Source organism: Micromys minutus, assembly GCF_963924665.1.
Source record: "Micromys minutus genome assembly, chromosome: 7".
NCBI lineage: Eukaryota > Metazoa > Chordata > Mammalia > Rodentia > Muridae > Micromys > Micromys minutus.
In genome coordinates, this window is record NC_137976.1 from 3,189,388 (window position 1) to 3,205,075 (window position 15,688).

A 15,688-nucleotide genomic window follows, 5' to 3' on the forward strand; every position below is an offset into this window, starting at 1 on the left:
TTCCTTCCTTTCTCCCCAGCCTCACTGGAGTGTTAACAAGTACACAAACCTATGGTATAATGTATACTCTATAGATGTATACATCAGCAAAGTAGTTATAAAAAAAGACAACAATCAAGGACATTAACACACAGTTGCCATGAAAACCATGGAATGGACAAATCACTTACCACTCCTTCAACCAACACTGCAAGGCCAGTGCCTGAGCCAGGAGCAAGCAGGACTGACTCAAATACATGCAAACACTGCAGAGATCTTTCTCACTTAGAAACTCATCATTAGCTTATGTGTATTGTATCATCTAAAGTATAAGCACATCTCTGTTGTATTAAGAAGATAGTAACATATTAATTGATCAGGGAGCTGTTGATTTTATGATCAAAAACAATTAGCTTTCAAACTGTAAATGAGAAATAAAGCAAAAATGTACGAATATGTTAGAAAAAGCTTTCTTGGGTTATTTCTTTTGTAAGGCAATAAATCTTGGTAAGTTCAAAAGTCAACAGACTGGTTTATATCACAAATATAAGTCCATAGAATTTTCTTGTACTGCAACGCAGCCAGTTAATTATGTATCTTTTTAGAACAGTATTTACTCTCCAGCTATTTGACTCCACTGAGACCAGAAAGCTTTTAAGAGAAACAGCTACTTGGAAACGCACTGTATATATGATTATTTACAAACTGAAAACCTCAAGAAAGAACAGCTCTGCCATCAGTAAGTCACAGAAAACTAGGGAACAACTGAGAGCCACTCCATTCTCCTGACCTCCACAGCAGTGCAGACCTCGTGCTCAGCCAAGCCCAGAAACTACAGCTGCGGCCAAGGAACCATCTAGGAACCAACAGTGCTGACAGACCCTTCGTGCAACAAAAGGCCGAGTTTGTAAAGCTAAGGGCAACGCTTCTGTAAACATTCCTGTTGACTCTTCCCTGATGACAGCCGAGGTGCTTGCTCAGCATTAGTGCCGCGATGAGTTAGCAGCCAGCCACTGGGGATAATGTGCCCCCAGAACACTGGCAATAGTGTGTCTGGGCAAACATGTGGGAAGTCTACATGCTCATGTGACAAGTATCACAGAGGGATGAATAGCCACTCACTTAAACAGCTACCACCAGAATCTGAGAAACAGTGGGTCCCTCATAAATACATGGTAACTTGCTTTCTCACACCACTTAATTTACAAATGTTATATTCAACTACATTTTGTCATATAAAAGAACATATTTAAAACTTCATTCTAAAGCAAAAGAGAAAATTATTGGGTCACAAAAGATAAAAATCAGCGACAGCTACACCAATTAACACCAGATACCAAATCAAGACTTCCTTTCTGGTTAAAAATCATTCTCAAATGTTAATTTAGACACAATTAAATAAAAATTCCAGTGTACCAGTAAAGATAATTTCACATAACAAAACGTCTCCCATCTACCTGATTTATCATGGTTAGTCACATTTTACCCACTGGTTACTGTCTTTAGAGTCTGAACACAGCCACCCTTGGAATGAAGGGGGTCTCTGCCTTTTCAGTAAGATGCCTCAGTTAACTATGAAGTAAGAAAATATAAACCTTGAGACATTACACTTTTTTCATCAATAAACTCAAGCTACACAGGGATGAGAGAGAAGGAACTCCTGAAACGGTACAGGAAGAAAAAGGAACAAGAGCTACAACCTCTGGAGCACAGCTGCCTAAGGAAGCCATGTGCTCGCTAACCACTCTCTCCCTTACTCAGCAGGCGTATTGACATCATCTTAACACGCACTGCCACGGAAAATGTGTTATGTGCTCATACAGGGAGACACATATTTAACCATTAAAGTCAATGTCATTAATTTTTAAAACAAATATTTCAACTTTCCACGGACTTTACCCGAAGCCCACCCTCAAAATGCACTATCAGTTGGTCCCCGAAGTGTCTTACAGCCAGAGCTCTGAGTATTTCAAAACTTGAGTCACCTGTATGCATCGTCTTCTTTCAAGTCTCATATCATCCTGATGGGGTGGGGGAAGGGAGGGAAGTGTCCAGCGGCAAAACTATAACACTGTGTGAAGAAAAACAAATTATGATAAGATATGGTGATGTAAGACAATTACCCCTAATTGAGGAGTATCTAGTATAACTACAACCCCCGAAACACAGATAAATTATTTCAAATATGTCAATTTAAGTTACTAACATTTACACTTATTTGAATACTGTCTATTCATTAAAGCAAATGAAAATTATGTAATCATTTATCATAAAAAAAATGTTTAATGTGCTGATGGCCAATAAACATTTCAGGCATCTCTAGGCATCAAGTAAGCATGGGCACTGTAAAGTTCTACATAATTTGTCTATGGACATAAACTGCTTTTTATGATCTTGTACAGTTTGCACAAACCACAAGAATTGTAGTTCACTTTTCACAGTGATTATCAAGGCCGAGTAATAAAAACTACCTCTAGGAAAGACAGTGTATACGTTTACCATATTATTTGTAGATTAAGTTCAGAGACATTTTTCACATCCTACTATAAGCCCTCCCTAATTCTCCAACTAGTCACCTCACTTTTCTCACAGCCCCTCCTGTTTATTGCTTCCACTTCAGGACTGCTGCGCCTATCATGAGAGCTGATGGACAAATGAGACAAGCTCACAGCTAGCAACCAAGAATGCAACAAGAACGGTAACACCAGAGAAGCAAAGACAAAACAGGATACAATGTAACTTTCCAAGAACTTACTGATAAGCTATACTATGAAATTCAGTGAGCGTTACAAAGAAAGCAGTTGCTTATGTTGGCCTAGTTCCCAAGCATGAATGAATGAGTGAATGAATACGTAGACAGACAGACAGACAATAGGTAGGCAGGCAGATAGACGGCAAAAATCTATTGATTTCTACGATAGTTGGGTTTGCATGCAAACCTTTAAAAAAGTTTTTTTCAGTGTAAATTCTTTTTTATTAACGATGTATTTGTTTTTATTCTATATGCATTGTTTGGCCTGTCTGTGAGAGTACTGGGTCCCTTGGAGCCTGGGTCACAGACAGTGGGGAGCTGCCACATAATTGAACCTCAGCCCTCTAGAAGAGCAGTCTAAAATTTTTAGGCAAGTGAAATATATCTGAAACCTCCACTATTTATTATTGCCAAATATTTTGTTCTTTGTTTCTGCTACTTTTGAACTTTTGAGTTAAAAGTCCAACTCTGCCCTCCTAACAGAAGTAAAGCTCACTACTGGATGAGCAATCTGCTTCAGATAGGAACTGAATTTGTGAATTATTTTTAAGTTGCAAACTGCCTGTTCTGAAGTCACTGCCTCTGTTCCTGACCTGCTAGAGGACAACATTTCCAGATGAGACACCAAGTGCATGGCAAGGAGGGTCAATGAACAATAAAAGTAACCATCACAATAATTTTGCTTTTAAAAACAACTGACCAGTGAGTGACATTAAGTATGTTTACTTCGTGGCATTTTTGCTTCACTAATGTCCATCTCCCAGCATGGATGACTAAGAACTACGCAAGTATCAATTTAGTCTCTACCTCTGAACCATACAAGCAGCTGTATTCCTCTCTTCTTCATACCATTTGCCTGCAACGTTTATGCTACTACTTACAAACTGAGTGGTCTCAACATAAACAGTGATACCAAAGGCCTCACAAGCCTGGGTCAAACAAGCTCTCGGAGTTCTTTTGATTTCTCTCTTTTTTTAATGTTTTGTGTGTTGTGTGTTTTTCTTGCATGGATATCTGTGCATCGTATACGTGCTTGGTCCCTTGAGGCCAGAAGAAGGTACATACAACAAGTTGTGAGCTATGATCTGGATGCTGAGAACTGAACCCAGGTCCTCTGCAAGAACAGCCAGCAAGTGCTCTTAACTGCTGTGTCATCTTTCCAGCCTCCAGTATTCTTTCTATTAAAATATTCAGTACTGATTTAAATAATGAAAGGTAAAGTAAAAATTTTGACACCTTTTTGAAGCACCATGCATTAATCACGACTCATGAAAAGCAGCCCTCAGCAAAGGCTGAAACACATCTACAGTCACACAACTTGCTCCTGGGTTTTGTACTACCTAAGCAACACATACTGAGGTTAGCAGCACAGTCAGCACTAGAAATCTATACCCCGTGTTACTTTAAGCAAATGTCTAATAAACCCAACTGACATTGCGCAAGTTAACTCCTCAAAAATGAAAATGTTGAGAATCTGCAGCCTAAGACTTTCGCTACAAATAGAGAATTCCAAACACCAATGAGCTGCTTTTGCAGTCTTGCTTTGGATATGATTTTCTTTTTGAAGAGCCTTAAAACATTAAACAATCCTATTTTTTAATTTCTGAAAAACATATACAGTCAATTTGTTTCTTTTCCCTCATAAATGGAATCATTCACAAACTGTTGAGGGTAACAGTAGATACTAATGAAAACCATGTACAACCTACAGAAGGGACCTCTCCTGGGTCTCAAAATCTTTCAGTGTATTTTAGCTCATATTCTGCCAAAGGCTATTAATAGTCTATGCACAATTCAAGAACTAAACTTAAGTGTTTTTCCAAGGGTAAACTTGCAAACTGCTTTTTAGTTGTCTGAGAAATAAGTGGATAAAATTAACCTATTACTTATCCTCAGAATGTCAACAGGCTGTGGAGCACAAATTGTGTATAGGAAGGTACTGACCTTGATGCCAGACTAGTAGTAAATAGCGACACCCACCTGCTAGTGTTTAAAAAGGCAGCCCTGGCCAGCATGTCAAGACTGTGGCTGCAAGGAGCATGAATGCTCTGCTGGGGTCTGATCAAAACAGGGCCAATGAACTCAGAGTCAGGTATGAAGCTTTGACTAATGCACAACAGCTTGCAATGGCCAAGCTACAGAGTGTTTCTAACTCCAAAGAAGCAGTGGGAACCTGCTACAAAAGGCAGATGAGTCAGCTTAATGTTGCACACCCTAAACCGAGCAAGCAGAAGGAAAAAGCGGGTGGATCTCTATGAATTCCAGGCCACCTGGTGCTCTACAATAAAGCCTGGTCACAACAACAAAAGCAGATAGTTATACCAGGAGTTTCAAAGATTAATTAGATACCATTCTATTTATTAAACTGAGTGCAAATATGCAGTTTTCTATTGCTCTATAATTGTACCAATGCTTTATGTATACTTCATAAATAATTTTAGTCTACATGAAAAAGTATGATGCACCATGGACAATTTAAATGGCTCACAAGGTACCAATGAAAATAAGCAAAATCAGTTAAGTATTGGGGGGCCAGAAAGATGTCTCAGCAGCTAAGCACACTTGTTCTTGCAGAACATCTGGGTTCAGTTCCCAGCACCCAAGCTGAGACAGCCATCTGTAACTCCAGTTCCAGGTTATCTGACCACCCCTGCTACCTTCCAACAGCTCCAAGCAGAACGTGGTACATACATATACATGCAGAACACTCATACACATAAAAGCTAATAAACATCAGAAAATATAAAAATATTTATTTCATGAGCTTAAATTATAATTATCTAAAGATACAGTGATTAATGAACTCTGTGCTCAGTTACATGGCAGATTAAACATGTGGCAGGAGAAAACCATCTTCCCATGTCATTTTATAAGTAAACTTCCCAAAGGCACAGTAGGTAAGTGATTAAGAAGGAAAAAGAAAGAAATGCCATTGTTCTGATACTAAACACAGAAGAGAAAATAATCCATTTCTCTAATTCCCAATAAGATGATCAAGAGGTATTATAGAAAAGGCAATTTCACCAACAGGAGACTTCAAGTGAAATCCTGAAAAACAAGAACATTTATCAAAACCTCCAGAAAACAATTACAACCTTTTTTAAAAAACAAAACCCAAAAGACTGTAGCATGTGATGCCATGCCAACACTATTAATAAAACTACAAGGAAAGCACACTGGCCGACACACACTACACACCCTCCACTCAGCTCACACAGTGAATGCTGACGTATGTAATCCTGTAGCAGCCCTACAAGGAACCAGCCTCACTTCCGATTTATAGGCGTGGGAAGTAAGGGTCAGGAGTCTAACAGGTCAAAGGCCCCACCACTTATGAACTCCAGTCGTGTACCAAAGTTCTCCACACCTCAAGATGCCTCCCTTAAGTCATAAAATGACTGAGAAATTACAAAGCTGCCAGAATGTATCTCAAACGTGGAAGAACAAAAGTCCTAAGTAATAAATTAGTATGTAAAAAAAAATAACTTAGGCTCTTTGCTGCCAGACCTCCACCATCATGGGTCGCATGCACGCTCCCGGGAAGGGTCTCTCCCAGTCGGCGCTGCCCTACCGCCGTAGCATCCCCACGTGGCTGAAGCTGACGTCTGACGACGTGAAGGAACAAATTTACAAGTTGGCCAAGAAAGGCCTGACTCCCTCTCAGATAGGTGTGATCCTGAGGGACTCACATGGTGTGGCACAGGTCCGTTTTGTGACTGGAAATAAGATCTTGAGAATCCTTAAGTCCAAAGGCCCTGCCCCTGATCTCCCTGAGGATCTCTACCGTTTGATTAAGAAAGCAGTTGCTGTCCGAAAGCACCTCGAAAGGAACAGAAAGGATAAGGATGCTAAATTCCACCTGATTCTGATAGAGAGCAGAATTCACCGGTTGGCTGGCTACTATAAGACTAAGTGGGTGCTTCCACCCAACTGAAAATACGAGTCATCTACAGCCTCTGCTCTAGTGGCATAAATGCTGTTGTGTACACAAGCAATAAAATCACTTTGAGTAAAAAAAAAAAAAAAAAAAAAATTAACTTAGGCAAATGGAATGCTAACTGTCCCAAACTAGTAAGAAAATTCTGATTCCAACATATAACAGATTGCTACATATTCCCTCTATCAAAAAAGAAAAAAAATCCACCAAATGAAAAAAATGGAAAGAGGTTAATAAGCCAATGACAACACTAGACAACCCACAAGTATTGTAAGCGTGGGTCTTGGAATGTTCTATTCCACTAACACCCTAGAATGGGGAGCAGCCATTGGAAAGCAGCTAAAGTGTATGTCAGAGAGAAGTGTGGGGTTACCTCAGAAACCACATGAGAACAACAGACTCCTAACCTAAGTATCTAAAACAGATGCCAGGAAAATACTCTACCAGGAGCACCCACAGAAGTCCTGGGTGGCTGGCTCTCTTCTAGCTCAGATCTCTCTAGAGACCACGGCTCACATTTCCAATGACCCAGTGAACTAAAATTTCCCTGTTATAATTCACTGCACCAAGTATCTTTTTGACTCACTTAACCTCTACTAATTAATTACATAAATCACATTAACATGCCCATTGTTACACATGAGAAAACTAAGGCCCAATAAAAGTAAGTCACCCTAAGTCAGAAGTAAGTATGGTAAAGATATTAAGTCTCATACTCAAAACTGAGTTTACAATTTCCCATCACTTGCCTTTCTCAAAAACAAGGACAGGGAAGAAAACCATCTTCTCCTTGATTCTCCACCTTGGTTAATGGACGCCATCACCAGCCCAGTATCTCAAACCAAAACTTTTATCTCCCAGGACTCTGCTCTTTCCGTTCCAGCACATTCCATAAACTCCTGGGTAGCCTTCAGCTTGAGAGCAAGGCCTTTCACACTGCCCTCCCTGCACACTTCTACCCTGGCCTCGCTCTCATTCCTCAGACTCACTGTTTGTATCTTCTGACCTATGATAGCCCATTCTCATCCCAAATAGAGGGTCCTCAAAAGCCAGCAATGTAATCAAGTCTAATCCCACCCAAGCATAATTATGCTGTCCAAAAGGTAAAACTGCTTAAAAATGAGCCTATTCTCTATTTGAAATTTAAAATATCAGAACGTTCTACCATTTTATATAAAAATTGTAATTTTTAAATGATGTGGTTTTAAGAAGATATTAAATACAAAAGGAAACTAAAAGTCACATAAAGTTTGACCATCTACAGTGGTCATGAAGCTTTTGCTCCTTTTGAAAAACTTGTATCACTTTAAGCCGAACTTTCCTTGCAGAGCTAGAGAAATGCCTCAGCAGTAAAGATTACAAGATGGCTACTTCTGCACAGGTCCTAAGTTCGGTCCCCAGCATCCACTTAAGGCATCTAACATCTTCTGGCTCCTACAGACACCAGGCACACATAGACACAAATACAAACAGGAGCAGATACAAACAATCGAAAGGTAAGAGTGAATTAGAGAAGTTTACAGAATATATAGGTTCACCCCGTTCCACTGTACAGGCCTGCGTGCATTTTAGCACACACCCACTGGGCACTATGCAGGTGGTTTCCACTTTTTCACTACTATCAAACTTGGTGCCTCCCTTTACTGATCTGCTAGCAGGAATTAATAGTGATATGAACAGAATTCACAGGGCTAAGAATTGTAAACTTCTACCACTGGCTTGCTTACCTACAGATAAATTGTCTATATCTATAAATTGTGTACTCACATCTTCTCTCAGATTCTAGATCTTAAAAACTGGTAAGATGTGGCATACGATCTGTAGTTCTCTGGATTCAAACGAGGTTCAGACTGAGAAGTTCACACAATATATATTGTTCTATTTCTCTCCCTAACCTGTACACTTAGGGTAACCATCTTAAAACACTGCCTACCAGGCATTTAGGAAGAACATGTTCACTCAGGAACCTGCAAACCTTTCTGAAATCCAATTTCTACGACAGGCATAAAGACCAGCCCCCTCTACCACTTCTTGAGGTTTTCCTGCAGGATTGCACTGGTTTTCCTAAATAAAATGATCTAAAAGTACATCACTTCACATATACAATTTTATATATAAAATGTACATATAATTAATTTATATCAATGAATGCATGTATATACATGCTCAGTTAGCTATATACTTTTACACACATGTAATTAATTATGTGTAACTTTAATTTAGAAGAAAGAGAAAAACTACAAGGTCCAGAAATAACAAAAACATAGTTGTTAGCCACTTACATCTCTAATAAACCATTACTGAAAGTGTAATTTACTTCCCACACAAAACTTTTACAGAGAAATGCTACTGTAACAGGCACTTTGGAAGTGCTGAGTCCCCACCTGGCTCGACAAGGTGACTAACAGCCGAAGACGATCTCGGATTTGTATCTCTCTCGGATTTGTTTTATAGCTGTCTCCTTTACTGAGTCACCTGATCAGCTCTGCATGTAGACACGTTAATAATAACTCGGAGTGTGAGTCGAAGAGCTGGGGAAGCCTAAGCTATCTCATTCCTTCAAGAGGGGAAGGAAGAGGCAACAGTGACTGAGGGATCTCCAGGAACACTCCTGTTGTGTTCTGCTCCAGACTTCCTAAGCGGCCTAATGTCTCCATGTATCCTAAACCCCAGTCATGTCTCCAGTCTCTATCCTAAAGCCCAGTCATGTCTCCAGTCTGTATCCTAAACCCCAGTCATGTCTCCAGTCTCTTTCCTAAAGCCCCAGTGATCTTGGATCCCAAGAAAAGCACAGCATCCCAACCCTCCATCCCCGGGAGAGAGAAATTACCCATGAAGCTGTACCAGAAAGTAAAAGAACCAGCTATCCTATCCCCAAATGTGGTGGGACTTCCAGTCACCATCTATAAGCAGATGAGGCAAAAATCAAGTGAGCCACCCTTCCACCAAGACGACTTAAATATGCACACCTCCTACCTGCTGCCCCAGCTCCTCCTCTGTGCAAATCTAAAGCTCTTTGTAGTGAACCAAAGACAAACTTGGAATTACTGGCCACCTATTTCTCGTTCCAGTGCCTGGAGCTCCGCTCTGCTCTCTGCTCCTGGTGGGCACTCATTAACAACAGGTGGTCCAGCTTAGTCCTGGGATCCCTGGAACAGAAGCTACAGCTCCAACAGCCCCACTTAGCTCCTCCCTTAAACATGATTAAAGAATGTTCCGAATGTGTGCTTTTGTATTACCTACTGTGTTCCTGAGCACCCCCCACACACACACACACTTTTAGTCCAAACAAAGGTGGGGACTTCCCTAAACTTTGTTTCCCTGCCAAAAGGAGAACTTGAATGTTGTTTCCTGCTTAACTTTTTACCTGCTACTGGGCGGCTCCTTGTCACTCCCCCACCTCACTACAGGTGAGGTCTGCACCTCCATTCCCAGCACTGCTGCACCTGCACCACCTGGCCAGCCACTGACCACTTCTTTACTTTCTCAGTGTGTGTGGTTTTGGTTTGGCAGATGAGGTGTTGCCCAGACTAACCTCAAATACACTGTGTAATACAGGCTAGCCCAAACTTGTGGCAGTTCTCCTGTCTCAGCCTCCCAAGTGTTGAGATTCTAAGTATATGCCACTAAGCCTAACCCCAACCCTTACTGTTTTCCCCGGTTCATCATGCATATGGTACTACATAGATTTTCAGCAACAAATGCTCTCCAGTACAGATTTAACTTTCTGTGGTTGACAACCATCACATCTCATGGATAAGAATGTATTAGCTCCTGTGCTGCTGTTCAAATCCCTCCCCACCCAGCTACAAGCACACTACCTTCTGGCCTGATTGAGCATTATCTATCAGCACGTTCCAGTGACTGCTGTATACTTAGTAAAGTACTGCTTGGTCTCCCACAGATGTTCAGTGAAACTGGAACAGTGGACTGACAATGAAAATGCTGTTCAGCTGGGATGGGGGGATGGGTAGTGTGACTTTAATTTAGCTATATAAGAACCAGCATAATATACACAAATATAGTTGCATCCAAAGAGAAAATGGCAAAAAAAAAGTCTTTATCCTCTCAGTTTTCAAAAACCTTTTTTGAATTTTTGTTTTCTGACAAAACAAAATCTTATACCTTAAACGCTTTCACCTATTAACTGCCCTGTCAATGGGAATTTTGTGAGAATGAGGTGGCACTGTCACAACACACACACACACACACATACACACACACACACGTATTGGTCATCACCAAGTCCATGCTTCAAATCCCTCCAGCTTCAACTCATGTAAATTCAAACTGGTTTAGTCTTGCAATACAGACACACTGCTCACAAGCGTGATGTCCTTTACTTCTAGAGTGGAGTTTGCTTCCTTGTTCTGAGATGCCCTTCAGCACACACAGGACGGCTGCTCTCCAGCCTCACAGGAGACCCGCTGACAAACTACAGATGAGGCAGGAGTGAGTTAGGTGGGGGAGGGGCTTTACATGATGTCATAACCATCACTCCCTTTCCTTAGCAGACAAATATCCTGCAGGCATTGGGAATTTATCCATTTCAAGAATAATTTATGACAAACTATCCTACTAACTCCCAACCCTGAGTCATAAATCACCTCCTGAATTCCTCTGTGCCAATTTAAATTCATGCTGCTTGTATTTCTTGTTTGGGTTTTTTTAAGCTGTGCACAGTCAACCAACCCCTCTTTAGAGGCAGACTATTCTTCAGCTTCAGCTCCAACTGCACATTAATACCTCCATCGTTCTTACTAAATCTCAATTAATTCTTAGCTCAAATCTCATGCTTTGTTCTAATTTATGATCCCTAATGTGCACAGAGTTTTACACAAATACGTGCAAACTAACTTCACTGGCCTCCTCGGGTGCAACACAGACCCAATCACATTTTGTTCTCAGTATGCATGGTGCATGTGTGCACCAAATCTACAACTAGGTCAAAGGACCACACCTCCCCATCCCACAAGCCCCTCTTGTTCACTATTTTATAAATGCCCCTTGTCCTCTCCTTCCTGCCCCAGCCACTCAAGCACAACACTGGCACTTTCCAAGTGTCACCATGCTGCTGAAGAAGACTGCACAGACAGAGTCACAGAATCAGTCACTGACAACAGGTAAGGCTGTTCACCTCACCTAGATGTCCAGCTTCAGCAACCACAGCTGACTAAATAGAAGAACATGAAAACCATGAATCTCCAAAACCATCTACATGGGTTTGCTTTGCAGAAACGAGCTGACAGTAGGAGTAAGCCGCTGAGTCTCAGTCCTGTAACTCAAGCCAATACAAACAGCACAAAGCCTGGTGCTTCTTTCTGCTACAGAGATTAATTGTTCTATAATTATCTGCTCTATATAAACACCTAGCACTCAGATAAAGCATGGGAATAATTTCTTTTAAGTAGCAACTATCTTTTCTAAGATGTATTTTAGGGGCTGACAAGATGGTTCATTAGATAAAGTACTTGCTGCCAAGGCTGACAACCTGGGTTGGATCCCAGAAATTCACATGATGAAAGGAAAGAATGGACTCCTATAAGTTGTCCTCAACCTTCCAGAAAACAGCTCAGTTACATGCATGTGTGCACGCACGCATGGGGGGGGTGTGAGAGATGGAAACATATGAAGAATATGTAAGTTGTGAGACTGCAACAATGCTCAATTGCATGAAGAGCTCGTGAACATCACAAATGAAGCAGGTACTTGTTCCTCTTCTGGCAAAAACTGCTTAGCAAACTATTTTCCATGAGTTATTATTTTTAAGTCACTAACAAAATTTGCCTAAAGCTTTGATTTCTGTAACTTTTGAAAAAGTATCCACTGTGTTTAAAAAAATAATAATAATGTCAAAGTTGAGGTAGTTAAGAGTAACCTTTCCCTTTCAGATAGGTCAGGCAGCTCAGGGTCACTCCAGAACATTCTAGAACTCAGTTTACCAACAGACGAAATGTCACTAGTGCTGCTAGTGGCAACCCTGTCACGACTCTTGCTGCAGACACCACAGGTCCTAACAATTCTCCTAAACCCTTCTGTTGTTTGTTTTCAGACAGCCTCACATAATACACAGCCCAGGGTAGCCTTGAGCCTACAAGAGGAGGATGACCTGTTAGGAAAGCTCTCCAGCCCCCCAGCCCCCACCCTGAGTTTACAGATTAATTGTATAATTACAGAGATTATACCACACCTGCACTACTCAGCCCTAGGATCCAACCCAGAGTTTTGGGAATGTTAGGCCAGCACACTCCCAAGTAAGCTACATCTCCAGCCCCCAAACTCTCTTTTTGTTATACAAAGTCACACTGATCCTAACTACATACTTTCTCAATACAGAATAGCACAAAATTCCTATTTAATACAGATTAATTATGCAATAATGCTAACTTGTCAGATTTAGAGTTAAGGGGTTTTAATTCTGACATGCAAACCAATCCTTTGCTGGACATGGTGGCACAAGCTATTAACCCCAGCACTCAGGAGGCAGTGGCAATTGGCTCTTCTTTAGTTCAATGCCAGCCTGGTCTATGAAGAAGGACCTTGTAGGGGGCGGGGGGGGGGGGGGACGATGGCGTACATGAGAGGGAGGACTGGTTAATCATCCACTAGAAACAGACAAAGTAAGGCTGCATTCCTTAATTATGAGTATATAGACATTGAAGAGGCTATGGAACCAATGGTAAAAGCAAACCATTCCACCATCACTGTGACTGAACAGTAACACTATACTGCTTCACCCGAGTATGTATGACAAGAATATGAGCCTTTACCAGAAAGGTCACAGCCAAAACCTTAAAAAACAGGATTCTCTCATCCAGATACAACCAGGCTTACACTACTTGGCTATTTTGCTTCAGAGATCAGCTGAATAAGACACATTCAAACTGGAACGGACAAAGATGACAGCAACACTTCTAATCCGATCAATGGGATGGGGATGGCCCGGCAGAAGGAGACTGATAGGACCCAGCTACACACACCTACTGACCCCACTGAGGAACACATCACATAAGAGAACACACAAACAGCATCCTTAAAAATCCATCATGCCATGACACGGTAAAATGTCAAAGTTATCACTCAGTTCCTCAGCAAGTGAGGCAAGCACCAGAGACGCAGAGTGACGCTGTCACTACAAACCCCACAGACTTTAGAGGACCAAGTGGAAAAAACACTTAGGGGCAGAGGAGAAACTGCTTTAATAAGTAACGGTAAACCATGTTGAACGTAAGATTTAAAAAAAACACAGAACAGCAGTCTCCACCCTTCCTAATGCTTGGCCCCTTTAACACAGTTCCTCACGGTGCAATGACACCCAACCACAGGATGTTTTGTTGTTGTTGCTACTTTATGGCTACGATTTTGCTGATATTATAAATCATAATGTAAATATCTGATATGTGACCCCTGTGAAAGGGTCACCAGTGAAAAGTGACCCCAACACCCATACACCCATAGACTGACAAAATGTACAGGGAGAAGCATTTTTAGATCTGACAGAGAAGGTCTGCCTGATGTAAGCTTCCCAAAACTTAACAGGTAAGACCCAAGCTTGCAGTCTACAAAACTTCCTAAGACATAATTTCCACTTTTAGATCTAAACAGAAGAATTTAAGAAAATTCAAAACCTGAACAGTGAGTGGTGGGCATCCTGAAATGCTGAACTAGTTAGTGAGTCAACACAATAGCAACTCTGTGTCTCCAAGTAATTACACACAGCATACAAAGGTGCAGGGCACATGTTCCCCAGGGGTCAAACTCAGCTGCAGCCGGTGTGCTATGCTACAGGAGAACATGAGGGGCTGTTTCATGATGGCAGTCCTCCTCTACAGAGCTCAGCCCAGTGCATTTCTCTGGCCAGATTCTAGCACTAGGGGAGCGCTGTCAGGCTGTTTGCTGGACTGACCTGAGTCAACCTGCCTGAGGCCTCCATCACCAAAGCTGTATAGGGCCAGTAATCCTGCTCCAAGATGCTTACAACCAGAAGTAATTCAGACTTCCAGATTTTGGAGGGATCAAAATCTAAAAATAACATTTACACTTTTAATGTACTTTATAAATATAACCTAAAGTGACTTTTTTATAATTTAGTGCTTGAAACTAAAGTTTGTATATATTAAAGCACTACACTTATGGTATCTTGTCAGCTCTCAAAGTCAGAAATTTCCAGATTTTGAAGCTTTTTAGTATCAATTTTTAGATTAATGACGCTAACATGTGTAATACTTGACACAGTCAGAAGAGTTAAATTTTAAAAGAAAGTAGTCTCTTGTACTAAGCTTACTTCCTTCCCTCAAATGTTATACTCACTCTGCAAATAAAAATCACAGTAAGAGCAACGTTGAGACTAGGCATCTGTTTATAATGAACTCTTCTGAATCAACATGGAACAGGACAAACTTTACCATTACATATCTGATAAACAGTATCTGGAATAGACAATGGGAAAAAAAAACCTGAACATTAAAAAAAATAAAAATAACCCAATTAAATATAGAGTGTAGAGTTGAGATAAAACACGAATGGTTAAAAAATACCTAAAGAAATGTTCAACATCCTTAGCCACAGGGAAATGCAAATTAAAACTACTTTGAGATTTCATGTTACCCTAGTCAGAATAACCAAGATTCATTTTTAAAATGACATAGATGTTGGCAAGAATGTGACGAAAGGGGACCACTTATCCATTGCTGGTAGACTGAAAACTGCCACAGCCACTATGGAATCAGTGTGGTGGGTCCTCGAAGAGAAGAGAGATCTGCCACAGAGCCCAGCTCACCCACCCTTGGGCGTGTACTAAGAAGACCACTTGCTCACCCACATTCATCGATACTCTATTCAGAACAGCAGAAACTGAAAACAACATGGATGTCCATCAACCATTAATGAGTCAACGATACATTTTCACACTGAAGTATTGCTTAGCTATTAGGAAAACTGATAGATGGGACCATGAGTGAGGTAACCCAGACCCACAAAGACAAACATTACATGTTTTTTTCTTATATGCAGATGTTAGC

At 40.9% G+C, this 15,688-nt stretch overlaps 2 protein-coding genes across 5 annotated transcripts in view; one reads left to right on the forward strand and one right to left on the reverse strand.

The window, feature by feature from the left end:
• Window positions 1-15,688, reverse strand: part of DYRK1A (dual specificity tyrosine phosphorylation regulated kinase 1A) — a 111,494-nt gene that overhangs the window by 71,386 nt on the left and 24,420 nt on the right. For 3 of the 4 annotated variants that reach the window (XM_080918852.1, XM_080918854.1, XM_080918851.1), the window contains exon 2: window positions 1,965-2,050. The exons of the other annotated variant lie outside the window; for it this stretch is intronic. In XM_080918852.1, the coding sequence (XP_080774978.1) occupies window positions 1,965-1,974 (10 nt within the window). In that variant the 5' untranslated portion in view covers window positions 1,975-2,050. The remainder of the gene's footprint in view (window positions 1-1,964; window positions 2,051-15,688) is intronic. 4 annotated transcript variants of the gene reach the window in all.
• On the forward strand, window positions 6,240-6,741 carry LOC308422391 (small ribosomal subunit protein uS15). The gene has a single exon (XM_080918947.1). The coding sequence runs from the start codon at window positions 6,249-6,251 to the stop codon at window positions 6,663-6,665; it is 417 nt and encodes a 138-aa protein (XP_080775073.1). The 5' UTR covers window positions 6,240-6,248; the 3' UTR covers window positions 6,666-6,741.

What these genes read in the sequence shown, in the direction of transcription:
- LOC308422391 (XM_080918947.1), top strand. Translation starts at nt 6,249, where the DNA reads ATGGGTCGCATGCACGCTCCCGGGAAGGGTCTCTCCCAGTCGGCGCTG.